This window comes from Bubalus bubalis, chromosome 12 (assembly GCF_019923935.1).
Source record: "Bubalus bubalis isolate 160015118507 breed Murrah chromosome 12, NDDB_SH_1, whole genome shotgun sequence".
NCBI lineage: Eukaryota > Metazoa > Chordata > Mammalia > Artiodactyla > Bovidae > Bubalus > Bubalus bubalis.
The window spans coordinates 18,963,363-18,990,435 of NC_059168.1; the positions used below are offsets into that span (position 1 = coordinate 18,963,363).

At 44.0% G+C, this 27,073-nt stretch overlaps 1 protein-coding gene across 2 annotated transcripts in view; it reads left to right on the top strand.

Annotated features, from left to right (window-relative positions):
- VIT (vitrin) overlaps window positions 1-27,073 on the top strand; it is a 127,738-nt gene that overhangs the window by 53,483 nt on the left and 47,182 nt on the right. For both annotated transcript variants that reach the window (XM_025260867.3, XM_044925822.2), the window contains 3 exons: window positions 9,729-9,862; window positions 15,099-15,176; window positions 21,107-21,298. In XM_025260867.3, the coding sequence (XP_025116652.3) occupies window positions 9,729-9,862; window positions 15,099-15,176; window positions 21,107-21,298 (404 nt within the window). The remainder of the gene's footprint in view (window positions 1-9,728; window positions 9,863-15,098; window positions 15,177-21,106; window positions 21,299-27,073) is intronic.

The window sequence follows — 27,073 nt, forward strand, 5'->3', positions numbered from 1 at the left end:
AACAGTGAAGAGGAGGGGGACAGGTGGTCCTGACTGGTCAGCTGTTGGTTTGGGATCCAGGAAGAAGGAAGCATGACTATGTCACTGCCTAAATGAGGCAGGTGTGACCTTTGCAGAAGCCTCACACCTCTTTCACTTAGGCGTGGAGTCAAAACACAGGGGAAGGTATGTTTACTGAGTATGTTTGATAATAAGGCTGGTGGGTGGATGTCCAGCTCTCTACCTGTGTTGTCTAATTCAGCCCCCACAACTCCCCTGCGTGCTATCTACCACTGTTATCCACCTCTTACAGGTGAAGAGAGGTTGAATAGCCTTTCTAAAGCCACATCATTGAAAAATATCAGAGTGGGGATTCAAACTCAAGTCAGTACTCCCGCTTCTATTCACTACCCAGCACTGCTTTGAGATGTGGCTCTAAAGTTTGGGCTTGGCTGCCAGATACTGGCTGAAGTTTCTTATTCAAGCCTGTAGCATCTTTTCGCTTTTCTTTATTTGCAAGCCAGTCACTTGATCCTTCAGTTGTATCTCTGCCAGAGAGAGGGGGGACTAAAATTCATTCCCTTTCAAGGTCTCTAGGCAGTAGCCTCGCTAAAATTTGCAGAAGCAATGAAAAAAATCTCAGCCTAAAATAAGACTTAAGAGTTACTAATAGACTTTGTCAGCCATACTCCTTTTCCCATCGGCACACAGAGATGAAGAGCCACCTGGTTTTTCAATGGGAGAGGGAATACAAAAGCTCTGCTGCTGCTGCTGCTGCTAAGTCGCTTCAGTCGTGTCCGACTCTGTGCGACCCCACAGATGGCAGCCCACCAGGCTCCCTTGTCCCTGGGATTCTCCAGGCAAGGACACTGGAGTGGGTTGCCATTTCCTTCTCCAATACAAAAGCTCTACTAAGGATACATAGAGAAACGTTAAAGAAACAAACACCAAATTCTACTTCTTAACTCCAAACTATGAAATAAAAATATTTTGCTTTCACCCTGACATCAGTTTTGTGCAGCAAGGCAATATGCAAATCTACACATGAATACACATTATGCTTGCCCCCACAGGATCACTTGTTCAAACACTCATGCCTCCTACCTGTGTTTGAATACACATGTGTGTGCTCACACACATGCTGACACATGTGTGCATGCCCTCACAGCTCCACCAACACCATCAGCACACTCTGGTTTGTGTTTGTGTAGACACTGATATCTTCTGTAGAGGCTGAGCCTATCCTAGGCCTGCTTGTATTTTTCCAGGTTGACACTTGCTTCCTCTGGCATTTGCTGTCTATCTCTTGCCTTTCCTTGTTTCCTGTGCAGTACAGAGCCACACGAGTTCATATGAGCTCACAAGACATCTTCATAATGACAGTAACCCCTTACACAGAGATCCTCTCCCTTGCATCACCTCAGCCCTACGAGGCTGCTGTTAACATTCTCAGAAGTGGATGTCAAAAGTGTCTGACTCTGCAACCCCGTGGACTGTAGCCCACCAGGCTCCTCCATTTCTGGGATTATCCAGGCAAGAATACTGGAGTGGGTTGCCATTCTCTTCTCCAGGGGATTATCCCAACCCAGGGATCAAAACAGCGCCTCCTGCATTGCAAGTAGATTCTTTACCATCTGAGCTACCAGGGAAGCCCAGAGGGAGGCATAGAGAGGTTAATTAAATTGCTAGTTACTTCCAGGATTAGAACTTGTATCCCCTGGCTTCCAGCCCAGAGCCCAGGTGATACCTTTAGGTAAGAACTGAGGGGTCCCAGCATTGCTTAATGTACAACATGAGGACATGATGAAGTTACAGACTTTGGAGTAGTTAGAGTTGGGAAAGGCTTTATGACAGATGAATACACCTCTAGGGAGGAAATAGGAATGGCATTGACAAGAACCAGGACTCAGCAATATCAGCATTTGGGGTGGAGCCTAGGAACTTGCTGAGAAGAATATAGATGAGGGTAGAGGGACTGCAGAAAAGAGCTTCGCTGTTTCAAAAAAGATTTGCTGCTAGAGTAACTGAATGCCTCATGACTTCTTGGACCAATGGCTGATATAGTAGGAGACTGGAAAGAAGGAATCACTACCCATAAGGAGGATGTATAGAAGTCTTAAGGGAAAAGAGAGAGGAATTTTGGATTATATCAGTTCCGTTTTTTACAAACAGAACAAGTCTCTTTTCAGAAGGAAGGATTAAAGACAGAGGATAAGAGTGGGAAATGCATAAGGGACCATCCATCACTGTCCTGCCAGAGGCCCATGCAGTCAGAACTGGGAAACTGGAGAGAGCATACTTTGGTTTAGAAATTCAGATTTAGCTTAAAGGGTTTAATTTTCATATAATGTATGATAATCAGATGCCTTATCATGAGTGATCCCCTTGATCTTTCAAACCAAAGAGATAATGAACATATTTGAGGCATCACATTCAGGCTCAGTCTTGGCCTGAACTAACTTCTGTGTTTAAAGTGGGACCAAAGCCTGGGAGAGGGGAAGAGTTCTGAGAAGGGACAATAAAGAGGCCATCTTCCTGCTAAGCATGCATTTCTGACCAGATGCCATCTTGAGAATGGCAGCCAGCAAAACCTGGCCTCGTGGTGGACAGCCCCTTTCCTCCAGGCCACGATGCTGATCCTCAGCTTATCGTAGTGTCCAGAGGGTCAGGGAGGAGGTGATCCTCAAGGCCATGTTCAGCATCATGCAGGGTGTCTGAGGAATGCAAAGGAGTGGAACTGGTTTTGCTCTTTCAGAGAATGTGTATGAAGCATCTCCGCCTCAGTGAGGATACAGGTGAGGTTTTATTGACATAAGTTCTCCAAACTGTCTTGGTTCTGAGCCCCTGTGTGTCCCAAGTGCAACCACAGGCCTTCAGGCTCTCCCCCTCCTCTGGTGTCACCTGTGGTGGTCTGCATCCCGTGATTCCTCCCCTGGGACAGCTGTCACCTCCTCGAGTTGACAGACCACTCCCTACCCTATCCTCCTCCAGAAGGATATCTGGAAATACGCACGTCCTGCAGTGAAGTCCACTCACAAGATCTCTCTCTTAAGGCAACAGGAAAATCTCATGAGAAGACAAGAGTTCTTTGTCCATGCCTTGCCCCAAGTCTGGGTTTGGAGTCCTCTATAACCGCAACAAGGGATCTCCACCTCCCAGTCCAGCCTAAGGACCCCCAGGCCTTCCCCCATTCCCTTTTTAAAAGCCTGAGCAAAGCAAAACTCAGCACCTCTTCCTCTGAGTGGCAGCTACAGTGATTCTGATTTTAAAACAAGAATGACTGCTTGCACATTTCCTCAGTACAATGGAATATAAATCCAGGGACAGAAAAATTTCCCCCAGGAGAAAATAAAAAGAGCTATTTCTATTTCTATTTACTAGTTATGAATAAGGGACCATGGGATAATTGGGATAATTTTTTTAAAAATAATTTGAATTGTCAGCCATGCCAGTGGTATGCTGGTCCGTGTTTACCAGTTAACCCTCTTAAAAGGAGGAGGGGATAGATGCTGATTTGTCAACATCTGTATTACTTTGCCAACAAAGGTCCGTCTAGTCAAGGCTATGGTTTTTCCTGTGGTCATGTATGGATGTGAGAGTTGGACTGTGAAGAAGGCTGAGCGCCGAAGAATTGATGCTTTTGAACTGTGGTGTTGGAGAAGACTCCTGAGAGTCCCTTGGACTGCAAGGAGATCCAACCAGTCCATTCTGAAGGAGATCAGCCCTGGGATTTCTTTGGAAGGACTGATGCTAAAGCTGAAACTCCAGTACTTTGGCCACCTCATGCGAAGAGTTGACTCATTGGAAAAGACTCTGATGCTGGGAGGGATTGGGGGCAGGAGGAGAAGGGGACGACAGAGGATGAGATGGCTGGATGGCATCACTGACTCGATGGACGTGAGTCTGAGTGATCTCCAGGAGTTGGTGATGGACAGGGAGGCCTGGCGTGCTGCGATTCATGGGGTCGCAAAGAGTCAGACACGACTGAGCGACTGAACTGAACTGAACTGTAGTAAAAATACTTCCACTGTGGCTGATTTAAAGCTACCATTGTGAAATGAACCCCTTGGCACCTCCCGAACCTAACAACCAGCTTTCACAAGTCAGCATGAGGGGCATCCACACAGAGACAGGCCTTGGAACACAGAAGCAAAACTAGTGTCGTCCCATAAGAATATTTCTGTTCCATTTGAGAGACAAAGTTAACTCAAGGAATTAATAAAAATAAAATCAGAGTCCTCATGGAAAGACAAGATTCAAAGGCATTGTTAGGAAGTGAAGTGAGTGAAAGTGGCTCAGTAGTGTCTGACTCTTTGCTACCCCTTGAACTGTAACCCACAAGTGTCCTCTATGGAATTCTCTAGGCAAGAAAACTGGAGTGGGTTGCCACACCCTTCTCCAGGGGATCTTCCCAAAAGCAGGGATCAAACCCATTTCTCCGGCGTCTCCTGAACTGCAGGCAGATTCCTCACCATCTGAGCCATGGAAGTGGTGTAGCAACGTCATGGAGAAGGAGGCACTGGGGAGACTCCCAGGTTCTCCAGAGCAGAGAGCAGCAACAGAAATGTGGGAGTGGGAATCCTGTGGTTTGTCAGCAAAGCTGGGACTGGCCTTGCTGCAGCTGGGAGAGTGAGGGGCCCTGACTGAGAGCGCCCCAGAGAAGGGCGGGCAGGGTTGCAATGCTGTGAAGGAGAGATGGGGACCTGATGTGCAGAGAAGCCTGTAGCTTTTGATCCCTGAGAGGCAACTGTGACCATGTGGGGCAAACCTAAGATTCCAGGTCACTTAGATCTGGGTTCACATCCCTCCCTTGCAATTGAGAAGTTACAAATCTGGAGTCACAAGACCCTTCGCCTTTCCTAACCCTATCTCTGTAAAGTGGGAATGACAGTATTCCCTCCACTCCACAGCCAGTAGGTTTGCTGGGAGAACTCAGTGAGATACCATGAGTGGGAATGATTCAAGAGCAATTACGGGTTTTATATGTCAAGTATTATTATCACTTTCTTTCCTTTTGAGCTATTAGGAAGTTGAGTGTTGAAAGTTGTTGACTCACCATGGAGGTGGGAGGGAAGGAAACGGCAGCACTCGTTCCTGTACAGAAGAAAGGGTGTTGATAGGAACAAATCTAAGGACTTTTTCATTCCCCTATGCTGTCAATTACAGATGCCCAAGGGAGCCATGTTAGGCTCTGGGGCAAGAAAATGACTTACCGGAGCCCCTGCTTCAGTGGAAGCAAAGAGGTAAATATGTCAGTTACTGTCATATCAGGATGTAAAACCTCCAAAATCTTAGAAATTAAAACAATTTCCAACCTTTGGGGACTCTTTTAAATGAGTTTAGTTTAGCTTACACACCTTCCCTTGCCCAAAATAAAAGGAATAATGTGCTTTTAAAAATATTGTACCACCCTTTCAAATAGTTAAAATCATTCTGTGATGTCACAAAACCAAACTGGAAATTGTCAGGAAAGAGGTTTTACATCAGGGAGAACTAGTAGCAATTAAGATATCAAAGAGAAACTTGTGAAGGAAAAAGAAATAAATAAAAGAGGATTAAATTAAATAATCATTTATATATATATATATATACACATATGCATACATATATGTGTATTGATGCTTTTGAACTGTGGTGTTGGAGAAGACTCTTGAGAGTCCCTTGGACTGCAAGGAGTTTCAACCAGTCCATTCTAAATGAGATCAGTCCTGGGTGTTCTTTGGAAGGAATGATGCTAAAGCTGAAACTCCAGTACTTTGGCCACCTCATGCGAAGAGTTGACTCATTGGAAAAGACTCTGATGCTGGGAGGGACTGGGGGCAGGAGGAAAAGAGGATGACAGAGGATGAGATGGCTGGATGGCATCATCGACTCGATGGACGTGAGTCTGAGTGAACTCCAGGAGTTGGTGATGGACAGGGAGGCCTGGCGTGCTGCGATTCATGGGGTCACAAAGAGTCGGACACGACTGAGTGACTGAACTGAACTGAACTGAACTGATATGTATTTATATATATATATATATATATATATATATATATATATATGAAACTAAAAAGAAGAAATCTGAAGCATGATCAGGTCCTGTAATATGAAAGAGAAGGACATCAGACCTGGAGGTCAGCTGCCAGGCCATGTGATGGAAGCACCATACATGGAGTTGGGCTGCAAGGTGAAGGTTTTCTTGCTCTTCCTGCTTTCATATCTCTAAATAAAGATGGTGGCTGAATATCACTAATGAACATAGATGCAAAAATACTCAACAAAACACTAGCAAACTGAATCAAATAATACATTAAAAAGATCATCCACCATGATCAAGTGGGATTTGTCCCAGGGGTGCAAAGATTCTTCAGAATCCTCAAATCAACTGGTATGATGCACCATAGTCACAAACTGAAGAATAAAGATCAATATGATTATCTCAATAGATGCAAAAAAAGCTTTTGAGAAAATTCAACACACATTTATGATAAAAACTCTCTAGAGAGGGGGAAAAGAAGGAACTTACCTCAACATTTCTGGTTCAATCCGCCTGCAATGAGGGAGACCTGGGTTTGATCCCTGGGTTGGGACGATCCCTTGGAGAAGGGAAAGGCTTCCCACTCCAGTATTCTGGCCTGGAGAGTTCCATGGACTATATAGTTCATAAGGCCGCAAAAAGAAAGAAAAACAGCAGCGGTGGAAGGGTGGGATGAATTGAAAAAGTAGCACTGATATATATATATATATATTTATACACACACATACATACGCACTGTCATCTGTAAGATAGCTAGTGGGAAGTTGCTTTATAGCACAGGGAGCCAAGCCTGGTACTCTGTGATGTCCTAGAGGGGTGTGATGGGGGGAGAGGTGGGGAGGGAGGCTCAAGAGGGAAGGTATACACACACACACACACACACACACATATATATATACATATACACATATATAATTATGACTGATTTTCATTTTGTATGGCAGAAACCAATACAACATTATAAAGCAATTTTCCTCCAATTTAAAAAAAATTTTGGAGACTTCCCTGGTGGTCCAGTGGTTAAGACTTCACCTTCCAATGCAAGGGATGCAGGTTTGATCCCTGGTCAGGGAGCTGGGATCCCACAGGCCTGTGGCCAAAAGATCAAAATATAATAAAACAGAAATAATAATATAACAAAATCAATAAAGACTTAAAAAAAATAAATTTGTAGCTGATTCATGTTGATGTATGGCAGAAACCAACCCAATAATATAAAGTAATTATCTTCCAATTAAAAATTTTTTTTAAGTCAATGGGAAAAAATGGTTAAAGATTTATAAAACTAAAAGAATAGCATGGGAAAATAAAGTTAAGAACCAACCTTATAGAGAAAAAGAAAAGCAGCTGGAGGGATTAGGCTCCCTGAGTTCTGACTATACTACACAATGACAGTAATCAAAAAGTATGGTACTGGAGCAAAAACAGAAATATAGATCAATGGAATAGGATAGAAAACCAGAAATAAACCCATGCATTTATGGTCAATTAATTTAGGAGGGAAGAATATACAATGGAGAAAAGACAGTCTCTTCTCTGGGAAAACTAAATAGCTATGTATAAAATAATGAAGTTAGAACAAATATTCTTTAACACAAAAGTAAACTCAAAGTGGTTCAAAGAGCTAAAAGTAATGCTAGACACTATAAAATTCTTAAAGGAAACCATAGACAGACACTCTTTGACATAAATTGCAGCAATATCTTTTTTGGATTCACCTCTTAGAGTTACAAAAACAAAAGCAAAAATAAACATACAGGGGCTAACTAAATTTAAAAGCTTTTGCACAGCAAAGGAAACCATAAACAAAATGAAAAGACAACCCATAGAATGGGAGAAAATATTTGCAAACAAAGCTACTGACAAGGTGTTAATCTCCAAAATATAAAAATGACTCATGTATCTCTATGTGAAAGAAACAAACAACTCAATCCAAAAATGAGTAGAAGATCTAAATAGACGTTTCTCCAAAGAAGACATGCAGATAGCCAAAAAGTACCTGAAAAGATATTTAAATCACTAATTATCAGAAAAATGGAAATCAAAACAATAAAGAGGTATCACCTCACACTGGTCAGAATGGCCATCATCAAAAAGTCTACAAACCATAAACACTGGTGGAGAAAAGGAAACACTCCCACACTGTTGATGGAAATGTAAATTGATACAACCACTATGGAGAACAGTTTGAGGTTCCTTAAAAAAGTACAAATGAACCATAATGTGATCCAGCAATCTCACTCCTGGGCATGTATCTGGAGAAAACCATAATTCAAAAAGACACATGTACTCTAGTGTTCACTGCAGCAGTATGTACTATATCCAGGATATGGAAGCAACCTAAATATCCACTGGCAGAAGAATGGATAAAGAAGATATGGTACCTATATACAATGAATATTAGTACCTAGAAAGAATGAAATAATACCATTTGCAGCAACATGGATGGACTTAGAGTGAATGGACATATATTCACTTATATTAGACTTACAGGACTTATACTGAGTGAAGTCAGAAAAAGAGAAATCCCTTATATGCAAAATCTAAAAAGAAATTATACAAATGAACTTATTTACAAAAAAAAAAAAAACAACTCACAGAAACAAGTCACAGATTTCAAAAAAAAATTTATGGTTATCAAGTGTAAAACATGGGTGGGAGGGTGTATAAATTAGGAACTTAGGATTAATACACACACTACTATATATAAAATAGATAACCAGCAAGAACCTACTGTGGGCTTCCCAGGTGGTGCTAGTGGTAAAGATCCTGCCTGCCAATGCAGAAGATGTAAGAGACATGGGCTCATCCCTGAGTCAGGAAAAGCCCCTGGAGGAGGGCACAGCAACCCAATCCAGTATTTTTGCCTGGAAAATCCCATGGTCAGAAAAGCCTGGTGGGCTGTAGTCCAGTGGGTTGCAAAGAGTTGGACACAACTGAAGCGACTAAGCACTCAGGCACACACAATCACTTAGTTGTGTCTGACTCCTCGTGACCCCATGGACTGCAGCTCGCCAGGTTCCTCTGTCCTTGGGGATTCTCCAGGCAAGAATACTCGAGTGGGTTTCCATGCCCGCTTCCAGGGGATCTTCCCAATCCAGGGATCAAACCCAGGCCTCCCATGCTGCTAAGTCACTTCAGTCGTGTCCGACTCTGTGCGACCCCATAGACGGAAGCCCACCAGCCTCCCCCGTCCCTGGGATTCTCCAGGCAAGAACACTGGAGTGGGTTGCCATTTCCTTCTCCAATGCGTGAAAGTGAAAAGTGAAAGTGAAGTAGCTCAGTCGTGCCCAACTCTTAGCGACCCCATGGACTGCAGCCCACCAGGCTCCTCCGTCCATGGGATTTTCCAGGCAAGAGTACTGGAGTGGGGTGCCATCACCTTCTCCGAGGCCTCCCATATTGCAGGCGAATTCTTTACCATCTGAGCCACCACCAGGGAAGCCCCCTGTATGGCACAGGGAAGTATATACTCTGTAATAACCTGTATAGGAAAAGAATGTGAAAAAGAATAAATACATGTATATGAATAACTGAATGACTATGCCACACAGATGAAACTACCACAACATTGTAAATCAACAATACTTCAATTAAAAAAGTTTTTTAAATGTATAACATGTAGAATACGAAAAAAATTAAGATGGTGACTGGTTTCATAGTCTATTATATGCTAAACAATATTCTTCTCCTCTTTCTTCAAAAAAAGTTTTTTCTCTCTTCACAGTGGTGTGCTTGATAATTCAGGAGGGAAAATACTTGTTCGGAAAGTGGCTGGACAGTCTGGCTATAAAGGGAGTTACTCCAACGGTGTCCGGTCATTATCCCTTCCACGATGGAGAGAATCTTTTGTTGTCTCAGGTACGTCTACGCCCTGGAGAAGTGCTGCCCTATAACCAACACGTGGGTTAAGTGACCTCAGGGGATGAAATGTGCTCTTTTCAGTATGCTGTTAGCTTTATTTTATGGCCCACCTCATTACATAAAAATCTGAAGCATTAGTTCTTCTGATAATTAGGATCATGAAACAATGAATTCTAATTACAGTGATAAATCACTACCAAGTCTGGAAATATAAAAAGGTTCCAATTACTCATTTTAAACACACAGCAGCTATCAGTAAGTCCAATCAAACTTTTAATTAAGTGAATTACATTTAATAACTTGGGTTTTTGAGTTACTCCTTTAGTTATGCCAAATGTTCCTCATATCTAGCTTATTCCTTGAGAAGTCTGGTAAATGAATAGATAGGGACAGGCTTTTAGAGAACTGAGCTACAACTATATTTGAGATTTCTTTTTTAAGACTAATTGTTTCACTGTTAATCAGTTCTCACTATCTGGTTCCATAGGATTTTATAGATAATCATTTTCACTTTTTTTTTTTTGCCTTCTTCCAAAGAGGTAATGTCAATGACCTAATGGCTAGTGTGACTTCACAGTAAAAAGATAACCAAGTATCTCTGTATTATCATGACCTGCCTGTTCCCCTCTTTTTATTTTTGTGAATTTCCCCAACCTAACCTTTTGTTTTGAAAACTTTTAAGTTTATGGGAAAATGAAAAGATAGTACAATGAATACCCTTCACCCAGATACACCAATTGGTAATATTTTGCTACACTTGCTTTATCTATCTATTTATATTTTGCTTGAACTGTGTGAAAGGAAGCCACCGGCATAATGACAATTATCCCTTAATACTTCAGCACACAGCTGGTAAGAACAAAAGCGTTTTCCTAAATAACCGCAGTACAATGCCTAAAAAAATTAGCATTGCTACAATAATGTTAATGAATATTAATAAATATGAAAAATAAGAAATAGTCTTATTCAGTTATATCCAACTATACCCAAAATATTCTTCACAATAATTTCTTCTTCTGTTAGGGGGTGGATCTACAATCAAAGATCACCCATCGTATTTCCTTGTCATGTCTATTTGGTTTCCTTTAATCTAGACCTGTCTACCACCACACTTACATTTTTGGTCATGAGTAGCTATGACATTTTTTTTTTAACTTTATTTTTGGCTGTGCTGGGTCTTTGTTGCAGCGCATGGGATTCTCCTTGCGTTCGCTTCTCTTGTGGCGGAGCACAGGCTGTAGGGCATGTGGGCTCAATAGTTGTGGCACACGGGCCTAGTTGGTCTAAGGCATATCCCCAGACCGGGGATCGAACCCCTGTCCTCTGTATTGGCAGGCGGGTTCTTAACCACTGGACCACCAGGGAAGTCCTGCAATGATATTTTTGAAGTCTCAGCCAGTCATCTAGTACTATGTTCCACGATATGGACCATAAACAGGTCTGGCTATTGCCTCATGCTTGGGTTCAGGTTAAATATTTTGGCAAAGATACTGCATAGACAGTAACATAGCATATCCATTGTGTAGTATCATAAATGGTCATAAGGAGACACGTAATGTCATTTTGTCCATTTGTTGGTGATGCTTAATTTGATAACTTGGATACTTTATAATATCTCTCCATGGTAAAAAGCTATTTTGTAATTAATAGCAATCTGTAGGATGATACTTCAAAACAGCATGAACAGCATGTCCCCCCAACCCAAAATTCACCCAGTGGTTTTAACATCCATCAGTGATCCTTGCCGTAGCAAGAGTAAAGTCAGAAATTGAAAAATTGTCCTTATTCTTCCACATTTATTAGCTAGTGTTCTTACATAAAGAAATGATCCCGCCCCCCACACACACACACAACTATTTTTCCAAGAATATGGTGGACATACAGATTATTTTTTAAAATACAATATGTTATAGACTATTATCATCATCATTCTTTTTGATGCTCACATTTTCCAGGTTTGGCCCCTGGGAGCCCTTCCAGCTTTTGACACGCCCCACCAGCGTTTGAGCACAAGGCAGAGTTCTATCTACTCCTTGTACTGTTTACTCTGCGCTGGACCTTGAATCTCTCATTTTCTCCAAAGAGGCACTGCAGGATTTTAAATACATTCTAACAAACTTTTCTGGGATTCCCCAAAAAATCAGGAGCCATGTGACTCTCCTGAGAAGGCACCACCTGTGGAAGGCCAGCTAACGCAAGGAAGAGAAAATGTCTCATAATATAGCAGGCCTTCCAATCCGGGTGGGATTTTTGCACCTTTAGATGCCCCATGTCCCAACCTCTACTATCCTTTGATCATAATTTTAGTAGGACTACAATCAGATCTTCTGACTTGAGCAATCTCTGTTTCCTCTTACGTGTGGAATTCTGCACACCCAGGGTTCAAACTACACCAGTTTCTATGTCAGGTAGTGGGAGGTCATTAATCATAGTGCTGTGAGCTTTACTTCACAACAAAACGGGGGCCATATGAAAATACTAAGGTCTAGAATACAAATTTGCCAATCTTAGAAGTATAATCTCCACACTGGTGTTTACCAAGTAGCTCCTGGGGGAATAAGAGGGTTTCAGTCTTCGGTGCTTAGCCTGCAATCCAAGAATCCTAATAGAGGTTCAAAAGAAAAATTAATTCCATGAGAGTAGAGATGTTTTGGATTTTTTAAATGAAAATCAATCTATTGTGTTATTCCCTATAAGTCTCAACTACTGTGTCATCTCATTCCACTAGTGACGTTTAACCAGAAACACGTTTTGCCATTGATAACAAGCATATGTGCTCTACAACGACTACCAGTGAATGAGTCTGGAGAGCGCAATGCCACGTAAGGGTCTCAGCTGACAGCGGCCATGGCTTGCCCACCCACTGTCCAGCGGCTCACAGCCAGCGAGTTTTGCTGGATCATGTCAGAGTCCTCTTCTGAAGCTTCAGATGCCTTCGTGACCTTTCTCTAGGCTTTTATTTCCAATTGTCACATGTTGCTATGTGCCTTTAATTAATTCACTTTGGGAAGCTGGGAGGGGGCAGGAGAGGGGTTGTGCCTTTTTGTTCAGCACAGTCCTTCCACAGTTCAGAGATGGGAAAGGTCAGAGAGGGACTTCCTAATACTGCCTGTTTGTCCTCTGATCCACATTTCAGAAAGCTGAGCTCAGGCTCCTTTTCCTTCTGAATAGAAACAGAGAGAATCACAGGGTTTTAGATGTGAGAAGACTAGGAAACTGAGGAGCCGGTGTCCCTGTGGCGTTTGCTATGGATAAAGTGAGGCCTCACCAAGGCACCCTCCTTGGGTCTGAAATAACCCCACTCACTGTCCACCTGGGCTTCACAGTTCATGCTAGTGGGAAGAACCCGCCTGCCAATATGGAAAAAGTAAGAGACCCAAGAGACGCAGGTTTGATCCCTGGGTCAGAAAGATCCCCTGGAGGAGAGCATGGCAACCCACTCCAGTATTCTTGCCTGGAGAATCCCATGGACAGAGGAGCCTGGTGAGCTACAGTTCACGGGGTCGCAAAGACAAGACAGTGACTTGGCACAGCACACACCGTCCACCTGGAGCAGGGCCGAACCAGGGTGCCCAGCCCTGCTCCAGGCGGGCGTTCATGAGAGGAAGTAACTCCCCTGAGCCCGAACATGTGCCTCTTTCTCACTTTGAGTGACATTCTTAGCTAACACCAGAAGAACTTCTTTGCATCTCTATGGTGATATATGGTTCCAAAACATCTTAACTATTTTTTCCTTCAGATCCCTACAACGTTGCATAGTAAGTTGGTCCATATCATTATCCATATTTTCTGAATTAGAAAAAAAAAAAACACCAAGAGTCTTAGAGATTGAGGCAGTTAATCACTGGTAAAATAGAAACAGAAACCTAGATTTTCTTGCTGTCAATCCCAAACCCTTCCTGAGACCCTGTTACCCATTCTACCTCATGACTCTTGCTGTTCCTTGCTCCAGGAGGACCTTTGGTGAACTCAGGCACTAGATTCTGTTCCACTGCCCATCTCCTATTTGACACTCTATACCGTCTCCTCTCCAAGCCCATCCTATAAAAATATTCCCTTGGGTTGAGAGTTAAAAAAGCTTTCATTATCAAGGAGAAATATCACATAACAGGTGAGACCCCTTCTGAGTGTATTTAAATTTTAACAGAGATCTAAGTGAAAGTGTTAGTCACTCAGTCATGTCCAACTCTTTGTGACCCCCATGAACTGCAGCCTACCAGGCTCCTCTGTCGATGGAATTCTCCAGGCAAGAATACTGGAGTGGGTTGCCATTCCCTTCTCCAGGGGATCTTCTCAAGCCAAGGGTTAAACCTGGGTCTCCTGCATTCAGGACAGATTTTTCACTATGTGAGCTACCAGGGAACAGAGATCTAAGCACTAAGGTAATTCCTCAGTTATACTTAATGAGCATCTACTACATTCCAGACACTGCTCCAGGCCCTGGGGACTTAACAGCCACCAAGTGAGACCAGTTGCCTTCCTCAGGGGGGCTTGTGTTCTATTGACAGTTTCCATTTCCTTGGAATGAGGCTCCCTGGGGGAACTTCAGGCTAACTCCCTAGCAGAGGACCACCATGGGCAGCAGTCTTCACAGGCTCGTTCAGTCACACCAGGCTTGAGACTCGCCTACCCAACCCCAGTCATTTTTCTTGTTTATGCCTCCACTGTTTCCCTGATACACATTAGCATTCCTTCTCTAAACTTTCACTCCCTGGGTGGGCAACAAATGGCTATTTCCAAGGCTGATCTCTATTTACCTACTTTCAAGTTTCTCTAGTGCTGTGGAATTCAAATGGGTCCCACAGGGTCCATGAAAGTGAGAGGCAGTTGTTCACGCACAGCCAGTCAGCCACCGGAGCTCTCGTGTCCAGGATAGGGAGGATTTTCAGCTACTGACCTGGTTCAACATTCAGAGTCACACGTATGAAAACTTCACCTCCAGGTCACATCTTCACGAGCAAATAAGGGTTGCTCATGTTAATTCTGAGTTATGAGGATGTTATGGCTTCCTTTCTAATATTAATAAAACACAGGCAATACAGAAAAACATAATGCCACTTGACTTTTTCACGGTAATCAACAATTCAGCAAAGGATGGGAGGGGGGTGGAGACTGACTGATTTCCTTAAACTCAAGAGAAACAAATCAGAAGGAGGGAATCAACTTACCAGGATGCAACCATCTAAAATCTCTGGCTCCAGAAATAAATAGTTTTTTTTTCTTTTTTTTACAGAAGGTAAACCCCAAAAGGGTGTAACCTACCCATCGTCTCTTACATATTCATCATCTAAAAGCCCAGCTGCCAAAGCAGGCAAGTGTCCACGTGTGATTTCATCTAAATCTTCTGATTTTGTAATCAGGCAATTCTGTGTTTTAGAAGATAGGGTGGAAATTAGCATCTTAACTGGTCAAGCTCCACTGACTCCAGTAATATTTTAACAGATGCCAGGAACACGGGCACAGAAATCAATGGGCTGAAGAGTGAGGCTTTATTTTTTGTTTTTGCAATTCCGAGATTATCTCTGTGTTGGTGTCATTTTTTCAGAATGACTGTTGCCTTGAATTTATTGTATTGCTACTTTAGAAGATGACATGACATTCTGTGTGGAAATGTTCCCTGGTGGCTGAAAGGGAAAAGACTGTCTCTACTTAGGTATGAAATGAAGGGAAGCAAAGAAGGTGATGTGGCTTCTGTGACAATAGCAAGCCACTAATCTCAACGACAGCAGCCAAAACTATGCCGTCTGTGAGGTTGTGCCACCCCAGCTTCCTGTGAACCACTAAGGGGGTACAGAGAGAACTCAGGCTAGGAAAATACATTTTTCTGGCTTCCTGTGTAAAAGCAATAACTGTGCTATGCATTCCTGTCCTTTCGCCAGGGGTGGGGGGCATGGGGGGTGGGGTAATACTTTGATTTCTCATCAAAGAGAAGCTGTGAGTTGTTTTATGGTGGGATTTAACATTACTTCCAGAAACTTGAAATAATGAAAAAACAGAAATAGTGAAGAATAGGAAAGCCTGGTGTGCTGCAGGAGCTGGATACTACTGAGCTTCTGAACAACAACCACCAGAAACTTGACAGGCTAGCTGACTTTGTTCATGTCCATAAAGTGAATGTGGTTTTAAAATAGGCACTATAAGCTAGCTAGCATTTATTGAGCTTTTACTGTGTGCCAGGCATTGTTCAAGATCATTGGAACATTTACCTGATCTTTGTATTTGATCACTCCAGCAACACCATGGATAATGTATTAATACTATTCTTAGCCCTAACTTAAGAGTTTGAGGAAATCGCAGCACCAGAGAAATTTAGTAACTTGCCCTTTGCCACACAGCAAGTAAGTAGCAGAGCTGAGAATCAAGTCCAGTCAGTCTGGCTCCAAAAGCCCTCTCTACACTGTTATCCTGTATTTTTTTCTGCCAATTATAGTGTATATAAAGAATCCTGACTTGAGGCACTTATTATTCAAATAGAGGATGTTTTTCATTCCCAGCCCCAATTACTCTCCAATAATATCTTTAATGACTTCTTAATTATTCCAGTAATCCAGACCTGTTTTTGTTTGTTTAACTGCACAGAATCAACTCTTCCTTAAGCCTCCCACAAGCAGAGGGTGGCGCCCCATGGATCATTTCTGAGATGTCCCCTGTCGCCTTCTGCTGTGGGCCCAGAGAGAGGACAAAGCATGAAGGGAGGGAGGGAACATCTTCTTACCCTGCACACCGCTCTCCCGCAGAGGTGGCCTCGGACGCCTCCCCTTCTTCGAGTCCTTCTGCTGAGGGGCCTGGGTCGACCCGTGGGAAGTTCAGTGACACCTCTCCTCATGCAGAAAGCGGGGACAGAAAGTGGGGCCTGGGGCCTTCTGGCTTCTGCACTGGGCCATGGCCAGAATCTGGACAGATTCCCACACCCCATCCTGTGACTGGGCTGGACACCTGTCCCACCCTTGAGGCAGAGCGCCAGGACACCCCCATTTCAGATACGTTTCAGCACCTTCCCCAAGGGTGCCACTCTAATGGGCCTTGTTGACACTGAAACTCTAAGGGCATCCCCCTGAAGTGGGTCAGGGTGAGGGGAGAGACAGTGGAGGGGAGAGAAACCAATCACAACCACTGGTGACTTAGATGGCCAGATCAGCTGGTTTCTAAGTCCTGCATAGCAGAGACTATTTCCAAAACTTCTCTATCTGCCCCTGCACTGTGGCCAGCTTAGCACCGCCCACCCAGCAGACTGACTCACTGACCACCAGGAGGAATGTGGAGGAGCTGGCGCTTCTCACACTGTGCTGCTACATACATATATTTTTTGGCCATACCATCCTGCTTGTGGGGTCTTAGTTCCCCAGCTAGGGATTGAACCTGGATCCTTGGCAGTAAAAGCACCGAGTCCTAACCACTGGACAAGCAGGGAATTCCAATGCTGCTATGCACATTTAAAACTAGCAAAAGCCATATCTCCCATCACCATATCTCCCATGACACCATCTCCATTTCTCACTATCAGCCTCTTATCACAATACCATCCAGAGTTGCCTGAGTCTGAAAAATTAAATTCACTCATTCAGTCATTCAGTAACCATGTGTTGAGCACATTTGGTGGCAGACTCTGAGCTCAGCTGTAAGGATTCCAGCATAAAAGAGATACTGGGGCCTTATTCAGCCTCAAAATTAGACGAACCTCTCTTTCAAGTGACAGTCCCACCATGCAGTGAGTCTCAACAATTCAAATAAAAACTCCAGTGAGAACAGTAAAAAGGGTGGCCCCTTGGTTGCCACTCTTTCTTTGGTGATAAAATTCCTTCAGAAACGGAAGGAAGAGGGGGAACTGGAGATGCGCAGGCCAGCAGCTGCTCAGGTCCCAACCCGCCCCTAACAAGATGCTTCCTGACCTCTCCTAGAATGTGAGTGAACAGATAAACCAGGTTGGGATGATCCCCTCAAGCATCGCAACCCTCCCCTGGGGGAGAGGCAGGTGTATCACGATGATGTCAGCTGCTGTCATTTATCAAAAGTCTACCATGTGACAAGCACTGTGAAGCCCCCTTATAGACATGATCTCTAACTGTGACCACAGCCCCCCAAGTAGGTCTGACCATCCCCACTTTACAGCAAAGGGAGCCAGGCTCAGAAGACTGGAGAAAGCCTTGTGGCCAGGCTGGTGAGGGCTGGGGCCAAAAGTCCAGGCGCCTGGAGCTGGCTACGCTTCTCCAATCAGGTTTCCCGGGCCCACCCTAGCTCAGTGGATCAGAATCTCTGTGAATAGAGCCCTGGATCACCCCCATTGCAATCCTAATGATGTCCAGGTATAGGCAGCTGGAGGACCCCTTGGTGCGGTTGAGTCTGGAGCTATTCTTGACCTTGTCCAAAGAATAATATGTCAAGAGTCTGAAGGAAGTTTTGAAATGTTTTCCCATGAAAATCTTTGAAAAAAGCCTAAGCTTCCATATACTTGAAGTTGTACAAAGAAACTATTTTTTAGTAGTTTTATTTCAAATTGCTCAAAAGGAACCTGGTCTCATGAAGAATTCACTTGGTGTCACACCAGGCATTATATTCAATAAGGACCTGGAATCATTTGGGGTATTTTCTCCATCTCCCTCTTAGAGACAGCTCTATTCCTTGAAGGAGAGCAGGCAAAAATGACTGGGTCTTCCATGGAAGAGTGTGAAAGACCAAGGAGAAGGCTCTGTTGGTTGAATTTATTTATGCTTGAAAATATCTGTGTTCTAAGAAAGTAACATAAATGGCTGTCCACAGGATATTTCATTTGCTATCTAGAAAATCAATATCAGCAAAGGCAGACTGGCAGGGAAGCAGGTTGGCAACCTCAGAATTAGCCAATGGTATGAGAAAAAGATAATCCAGATTCTTAGTATCTAATGAGTTTAAAGTGGCAAAAATATTCACTATTTTCAAGTAAGTTTTTCTTTTAATTTAATTAATTGTGCTTTAATTAATAATTTGCAAGTACAATGTACTGTCAGTTTATAGATTTCTCTCCAAATTAGTAATATATCCTATTTCATAAAATATAGGAGTGATTCTGTTAAATGGCTTTTCCCTGTATGAACCTGAGCCTGTGTCTCCCTAAAGAGGCATTAATGCCTGGTAGCATTTACCAGAGGGTATAACAGAGGAGTACTTTGGAGAAATTAGAAACTTCCCTAGGACTTGTTATGAAAGCTCAGTTCCTTTAGAGTAATGGAAACGCCATAAATCACTCAGGTTTAGTTTTGCCCAAGGATGGCGTGAAGACTGGCTGAACCCCTGAGGCCGCTGCCAGCTCTTTAGCAATTAGTCTGGCACAGTCTCCAGGCGGATTTAAAGATGACCAACTGCTAGCAAGCATCAGGGTAAATGCGGGATCTGCTTCCTGCCCTGCCAGGCTAGCGCCTGCAAGAGCAAACAGGATGGCCAAACTCCAGCCCAGTTCCAGGGTGTTCTGTGCTGACCTGTGCTCCCAGGTCAATGCTCTGCCTCCCACAGGAGGTAACAGTGTCAAGGTGGGGAAACTGGCAAGTACCAGTGCTGGGCAGTGGGTCTGAACACCCGACCTCACCTCATGTTTGTCTGTATGTCTGGACAGGGCTGCAGTCTGACATGGCCCAGCATGCAGCACCATGTCCAAGAGGAGGTTGGGGGTTCCCACAGAGTGTAGAGCTTCCAATCTCAGATGCTACCCCCTCGGCCTGCTGTTCTGTGTACCAAAGATGCTTCATCCTTAAGCAGAGTTACAGCTAGAGCTGGGATGCTGTCATAGGCTGAAAAAACAACCCCTGAAAAGATATCCGTATCCTAATCCTGGAATCTGCAAGATGTCTTCTTACACAGCAAGAAAGGGGTAGGGGCAAAGAGGCTGGGAGGCCGTGCTGATATGATCTTTAGACGGCGGGGGTGGGGCGTGGTGGTGCTCCTAGACTGTCTGAGAGCAGGGTTGTCAGGGAGACTCAATGCAATCACACGTATCCTCGTAAGAGGAGGGAGAGGGAGATTTAACACACAGAGAAGAGAGGGCCACATGAAAGTAGAGCAGAGTGAGAACTGAGGGTGCCGGCCTTGAAGGCTGGCGGGGTGTCCCGTCAAGCAATGCCACTGCACCAGGAAACAGAAGAGGCAAGAGGCAGAGTCTACCTTAGAGCTTCTGGACGGAGGTCAGCCCAGTGATGCTGATTCCAGCTTTCTGCCTCCAGAACTCTGAGGGACTACATTCCTGTTGTTTTAGGCCACTGAGTTTAAGGTAATTAGTTATAGCATCCCCAGGAAACTAATGCAGATGCACAGATGTAGAACGGCACATCTGCCACGGGGTCCAGCAGGCACAGGTGAGGATGGCTGCTGTTCCCTCCCAGGACTCGGGTGCTATTCACTCTGGGGACCATGTGATGTTTCCTTCTGACGCAGACACATGGTTCTCTATACAACCCCAAGGCCCAGTGGGCCGCTTGCCCCCCATGCCCTCAACATAAATAATTCAGATAAATAATTCATAATAAATTATAAATTCATAATAAATTCATAAATAATTCATAATAAATTCAGATTATCTAAAATCGTGGAAGCAATCTAAATCATCACATGTGGATGAGGAGTAATGTTTAGAAGAAGAAACGAGATGGTCTTTACCATCTGATTAGTTCTGTTACCCCATTTTATTTATTTATTTTTTTTACTATTAAAATTTCTTTTTTATTGGAGTATGTTGCTTTACAATGTTGTTAATTTCTTTTTTTTAATTAATTTTATTTTATTTTTAAACTTTACATAATTGTATTAGTTTTGCCAAACATCAAAATGAATCCGCCACAGGTATACATGTGTTCCCCAGGAAACTGGGACCTAGAGGAGTTAGTCGCCTAGTCATGAACCAAAACCAAAACATCTAAGACGCATTCTCTAAAACAATGAAAGCCCTGGAAGCACCCCTTACCTCTAGGCCAACACTAACTGAAACAGCGTATATATCTATGAACCATCGCCTCTGGTGTATGGCAAATTAATTTGATGATTAATCATGTTCAGCCTTGTTTAGGTTGCTATTATTTTGAGCTGCCTTTTAAATATTTTATCATCATTTCATCTTTGGTTCATTTATCGGCTTATTCCTCCACCCAGATTGCACATGCCTCCACAGCAGCTAGCATAGGACTTTGCTCATAGCTAGTGTTCAAGAACTACTTATTTCTGTCTTGAAGAGCCTACCAGCTATTCTGGAAGCCCCAGTGTAATTCCACTTTCTTACAGGTGAGACGGCAAGAGCAGATCAGAGCCCACCAGTTCCAGGGACAGCAGCACAGCCAGTCACTGTGATGCAGGTGCCGGGGACCGCTGCCATCGAGGCCACCCACACCACCTTGCCAAAGCCCTCCCCATCTGCAGGCTCTACCACCAGTGGCCTCCAACCACAGCCCGCGGGCCAGAGAAGCAAGGACCTGGGTCAGTAGGTGGACTGTATGCTACCATGTGCTAGAAAAGTGGGAGGCTGGGTTTTTAGGGTCAACAGCCTCTCTGAATGCCTGTGTATGGAGTTTTGAGCTGGGTAAGGGAAGAACTCCTGAGACCTGGGCCGGGGGTGTGTGCCGTGTCTTTCCATATTGAAGGGGTAAATTGAGCTCATGATAATTCAAAACTGAACTAAAAGCTAAACAGACTATGTAGAAGGACTTAATACAGATTTGAAAATAGGACTGCTGTTAATCATACTTTGGAAGGTAGGATATTATGTGAAACTTTCCCATGGCAAAATCTCCATTTCTCCAAAAGCTCAGGTGGAGGGCTAATAGATTCCTGGGTAAACACTGTTGGGTTTTAAGGGACAGACTGCATACTCCTGGAAGTCTTCAAATATCAGAAGCAAGCAACGACAAAAAAGAATCCCTTTAGGAAAAGACAGATAGCTCACATTTTTATTTCTTTTCTGACTGCTTTTTGTCTTACCACTTGTATCCATTTCTTAAATCATGTTTTAGGTTTTACCAAAGTCCAGTTTATGGAATTAATCTTGGTATTACATCGAACACGACCTTAGGAGCCCATGGATAATCCAAACAACAGCTACACAGTCTTCCATGTGGGGCACCCTGGGCAGTGAGCATCTATCTCATTTCTAAAGGTCCTCTGGCAAGCGGGTAGGCAATTCCACAGAGCAGGTGTCACTGTGTCTCGGCTACTTCTAAATATCTCCCACCTGGCATCACTTTTCGCTTCTAGGAGGAAGTGCCCAGGACTGGGTCTTTTCAGCCTCACCTCCAGCCTCCAAACATCACTGCCACATACCATGGCCCTTCCCTCTTCCCCGCCGGAGCCCAGCTCTCTAGCCATCTTTCTATTCAACAAGTCCAAGCACTTTCAGTGTGCTAGACACTCTTGTAAGCCCCTGACAAATGATAGCCTACTAAATCCTCAAAACAACCCTATAAAGCAGATACAGTGCTTCTAATTTGATTAATTCATCGTATTGGGGAAGAAACTGGCCCCCATCAGTCACACTGATGGGAAGCAGCAGAGCCAGGCTCCACGACCAGCAGCCAGCCCTCCCGTGACACTCCCCCTGCCCCCTGCCCCAGTGATAGGAGGCATCTCCACCGTGAACAAACACCCAAGGCACTAATGATGTGGCACAGAAGCTGAGGCCTTGACCTGCCTGGACATGGTGACAAGATTAGAGGATCTAGACACAGCCAACTCCTGCTCTGATTAATAATAAACAATTACAGAATGCACAGTCCATTCTCTCCCTGTGCCAGGAGCCCTGCACACATTATTTTAATCTTCCCAACAGTTATAGGAAATATTATTATTCCATCCGATACATGGCTCACGGAAGAAGCTATAACATAAAGTCCCCAAATAAAAATACCACAAAAATCATTTCTGAAATATATTAACACACTACCCCATCATCTTGATTCTTTTACAGACTTGTGAGTAGCTGAGTGAGTTGCTTGCTCCTGGTGTCTCCTTAGAGGATGGCAATTTTTACATAACACATATAATTAAGCCTGGGGCATATTTACTTTGCAACACTGGGAGCTTGGAAATCCTGTTACAAGTTGGGCCTTTGCTTGTGGAAAACCTCAAGCAACTTGAAGCTGTGGCTCCCAGCCTGGCAAAGCTTCCTTATTCCTGGCTTGGGGACACAAGCTTTGGGCAGCGGCCTCGCAGCCCATCAGTTTGTGCTTCATCCCGATCCAGCACCCACGTCCGTGCTGCCCCACAGCCTCCTAGACAAATATTCAGGGTAAGCGCTCTGTGTAGCCTGCGCCCTAATTGCTACGAGAGGAGCCAAACTGGGGAGGGAGGCAGGAAGAGAGGACTTTTTAAAACGTGAATAGTTTACTCAAAAGATTTTCCGTAGGAATGAAGAAGAGTGAAGATTCATGTTTGAATGCCTATGTCTTTTTTTTAAATAACAGCCTTCTTGACATACTTTTTGCCTACCATACAATTCACTCATTTAAAATATTCAGTTCAATGATTTTCAGTGTACTCAAAGTAGTGTGACCACAGTCAGTTCTAAAACATTTTCATCACCTCAAAAAGAAACCCCGCACTCACTGACAGTCACTCACCACGTCCCCCTAAAGGGCTCCCCCACTGGCCCTAGATAACCACCAATCTACTCTCGTGAATGTCTATCCTAATGCTTGGCTGTAGACATTTGCTGTGATATTTCAGCCCAACTGTACTAAATAATATTTAATATATAGATAACTTATTTCTTCAAATAGCTGAAAATATTCTATTAATTTATGAGAGCAACTCTCCTGCTGATGGACAAGTAAGTCGCTATGGATGCATTTAAGTGAATTTTTTTTCCTTTCGTATATGTGACTGTAGTCAAAAGATTCTAGAAGTGACTGTAGGTGGGGCACTGAAGCAAAGCCTAATTCACGTGTTCATTCAAAAGCATTTCTTGAGTGCCCATTGGGTGTCAGGCGCCATTCCAGGGTCTTGCGCCACATAGGTGAAGATATCCTACCAAGATCCCCCAAGACCCCTGCAGCAGGACACCTGAGAAGTGTGAGGCAGAGCAGGAGCAGCCTGCTTTTGGGGGTCTCGGAGTCATCTTTGCTCTCCGATGAGCTTAAGAGCTGCCTTTCAGACAGGACACAGGCATGGGAGGGAGTCCAGCAGAGTCGAAACTTTGCAGCAAGAAAAGAAAGCGGCTCTCTCAGCTCATGAAGAGAAGCTAATACAGGTTGTAGGACTCCCAGGAAGATGGGGCTGGACACCAAGGTCACATCTCAGCCTCTTAACTGACCCGCAATTGTGCAAACCTAACAAGACAGGAGTACAGAGCAAGAGAAGGCTGGGGCTTCTTCGGGGAGCCAAGACCTAGAGCGACAGTGACTCAGAGCAGAGGCGAGACTGTTCATGAGAGACGCCGGTGGGGTGGGAATGTCGGCACCTAGCGGAGCCAGGCAGTCAGTGCTGCTTCCCAGGACCAGAGGGGGCAGCCTGGAGAACCAGGTCCAGCGTTATGCTGAGGAAAGGGCTCTGGAAACAATGGACGATGCCTTAGGGCCAGCTGCAGGGTCCGCTGAATCTACTGTGGCTTGGAAGGTAGAGTGTGGCTTTGCCCGGCATTGTTTTCTGGACAGGTTTATCTCAAGAAGTGCCCGGGATGCCTCAGCTAATCTAACACATCATTAGATGTGTCTACACTAAAGGGTAAACCCCAGAGAGGAGCGGAGCGCCACCTGGTGGAAGGGCCGGTGACACACGTTTCTACTGCAAGCCACCGGCTGACCAAGGTCCACTAAGGAAGAAGCAGTGAAACCTGGGAGGGGAAGGAACCAGTATCTGTAAAAGCCCGACCCTTCCACGTGCAATTTCTATTCTCACCAACATGTATCTCATCTCTGAATGTTTATCTTCCTTAAAGTATCAGGAGGAGATTTTTCTTAAAATCCAGTCATAAAACAGTAAGACAAACATTCCAAAAGAAAGATGGGTGAAGGTTATGACCCGGCAGGCCATGGAGGAAGAACTACAAATAGCCAATAAATATAACAGATGTTCACCAGGAATCAAATACACTTAAAGTAAACAGTAAGGTGTCAGTTTTCACCAATTCACATTGGAAATTGATAAAACGCAGTTTGGGCAACAGTGTGGAGAAATGACCCAGCATTTCCTGCACTTACAGGAATATATCCTAAGGTAATTATCAGCCAAAGTCAAAAGAAGCCTGGACATAGATGTTGTTCATGATAGAAAAATAAGTGGAGACAATTTAATTGTCCATTGTCAGAATGGTTAAAAAGTCACTATGCAGCTATTAAAATATGCATACTTCCTGACAAGAGAAGATTGGTCTGTGACAGCTTGTTAAGTCAAAGAAGCAGGCTACAAAACAGGATGGCTACCAATCTCATGTGTTATAATTATGTTTTGCACATGAGAATATGTGCATAGAAAAAGGAATAGAACACTGTATACCAAAATTGTAAACCAGCCACTGCTGGATAGAGGGATTGCAGATGATTCTTTACTACCCACAATGGATATGTTGATCGTGAGCACGTGTTCACTTTATAATTAGAAAACACAGCTATTTTGAGTTTGTGTCCAAATAATTGGAACAAGAAAGCAGAGACATTACTTTGCCAACAAAGGCCCATATAGCCCAAGCTATGGTTTGAATGGCAACCCACTCTAGTACTCTTGCCTGGAAAATCCCATGGACGGAGGAGCCTGGTAGGCTGCAGTCCATGGGGTCACTAAGAGTCAGGCATGACTGAGCGACTTCACTTTCACTTTTCACTTTCATGCATTGGAGAAGGAAATGGCAACCCACTCCAGTGTTCTTGCCTGGAGAATCCCAGGGACAGAGGAGCCTGGTGGGCTGCCGTCTATGGGGTCGCACAGAGTCGGACATGACTGAAGCGACGTAGCAGCAGCAGCAGTAGCCATGTGGAAAAGGCAATGGCACCCCACTCTAGTACTGTTGCCTGGAAAATCCCATGAACGGAGGAGCCTGGTAGGCTGCAGTCCGTGGGGTCGCTAAGAGTCGGACACGACTGAGTGACTTCACTTTCACTTTTCACTTTCATGCATTGGAGAAGGAAATGGCAACCCACTCCAGTGTCCTTGCCTGGAGAGTCCCAGGGACGGGGGAATGTGGTGAGCTGCCGTCTATGGGGTCACACAGAGTCAGACACGACTGAAGTGACTTAGCAGCAGCAGCAGCAGTAGCCATGTATGGATGTGAGAGTTGGACCATAAAGAAGGCTGAGCACTGAAGAATTAACACCTTTGAACTGTGGTGCTGGAGAAGACTTTTAAGAGTCCCTTGGACAGCAAGAAGATCAAACCAGTCAATCCTAAAGGAAATCAGTCCTGAATATTCATTGGAAGGACTGATGCTGAAGCTGAAACTCCAATACTTTGGCCACCTGAAGCAAAGAACTGACTCGTTGGAAAAGTCCCTGATGCTGTGAAAGATTGAGGGTAAGAGGAGAAGGGGGCGACAGAGGATGAGGTAGTTGGATGGCATCACCGACTCAATGGATATGAGTTTGAGCAAACTCTGAGAGATAGTGAAGGACAGGGAAGACTGGCATGCTGCAGTCCATGGGGGTTACAAAGTGTCAGACACAACTAAGCGACTGAACAATAACAACAACAGTTGGAACAAAGACAAAAGGAATGAAAAGTTATGGTGGATAAATTTGATTCTAAGAAAAACAGGTGTTTTCCCATGACCTCTTATCTCTCCCCTTCCATGAAACTTGGTTCTTTCCCTCAGCCAGTTTTTATGTGGTCCCTTTCCCCCCTAAAACAGACTTTGCAGCTCTCTTCACAGAATCTCCCATCTCTCTCTGCCCTTTTAAAAACCTTGCTTCAGAAAAATTGCCCAGTGAATAATGAATGCTGAAATGTATTCGATTCTCCCACAGAGTAATTAAGGATAACCCATTGTGTACCCTTAAAAATAACTGAAAGCTGATGCTATTTGCATCAGTACCATGTTAAGGCAGTTTAAGCAAACTGCTAAATGCTAAGTGACATTTCTATTGAGGAATTACTGTAACTCCCTCGGGAGAGGCACAGCTGAATTATTATAAGAATAATGAAGTATAAAGAAATATGGCTCTTTAGTAAAAGATGCTTTGACAGCTGTGGAGTGCAAGGGCTACTGTTACCTGGAATTTTCAGTCAGTGTTTTGAGTTAAATCCTTCCCCCGCTCCCCATTTCAATGCCTC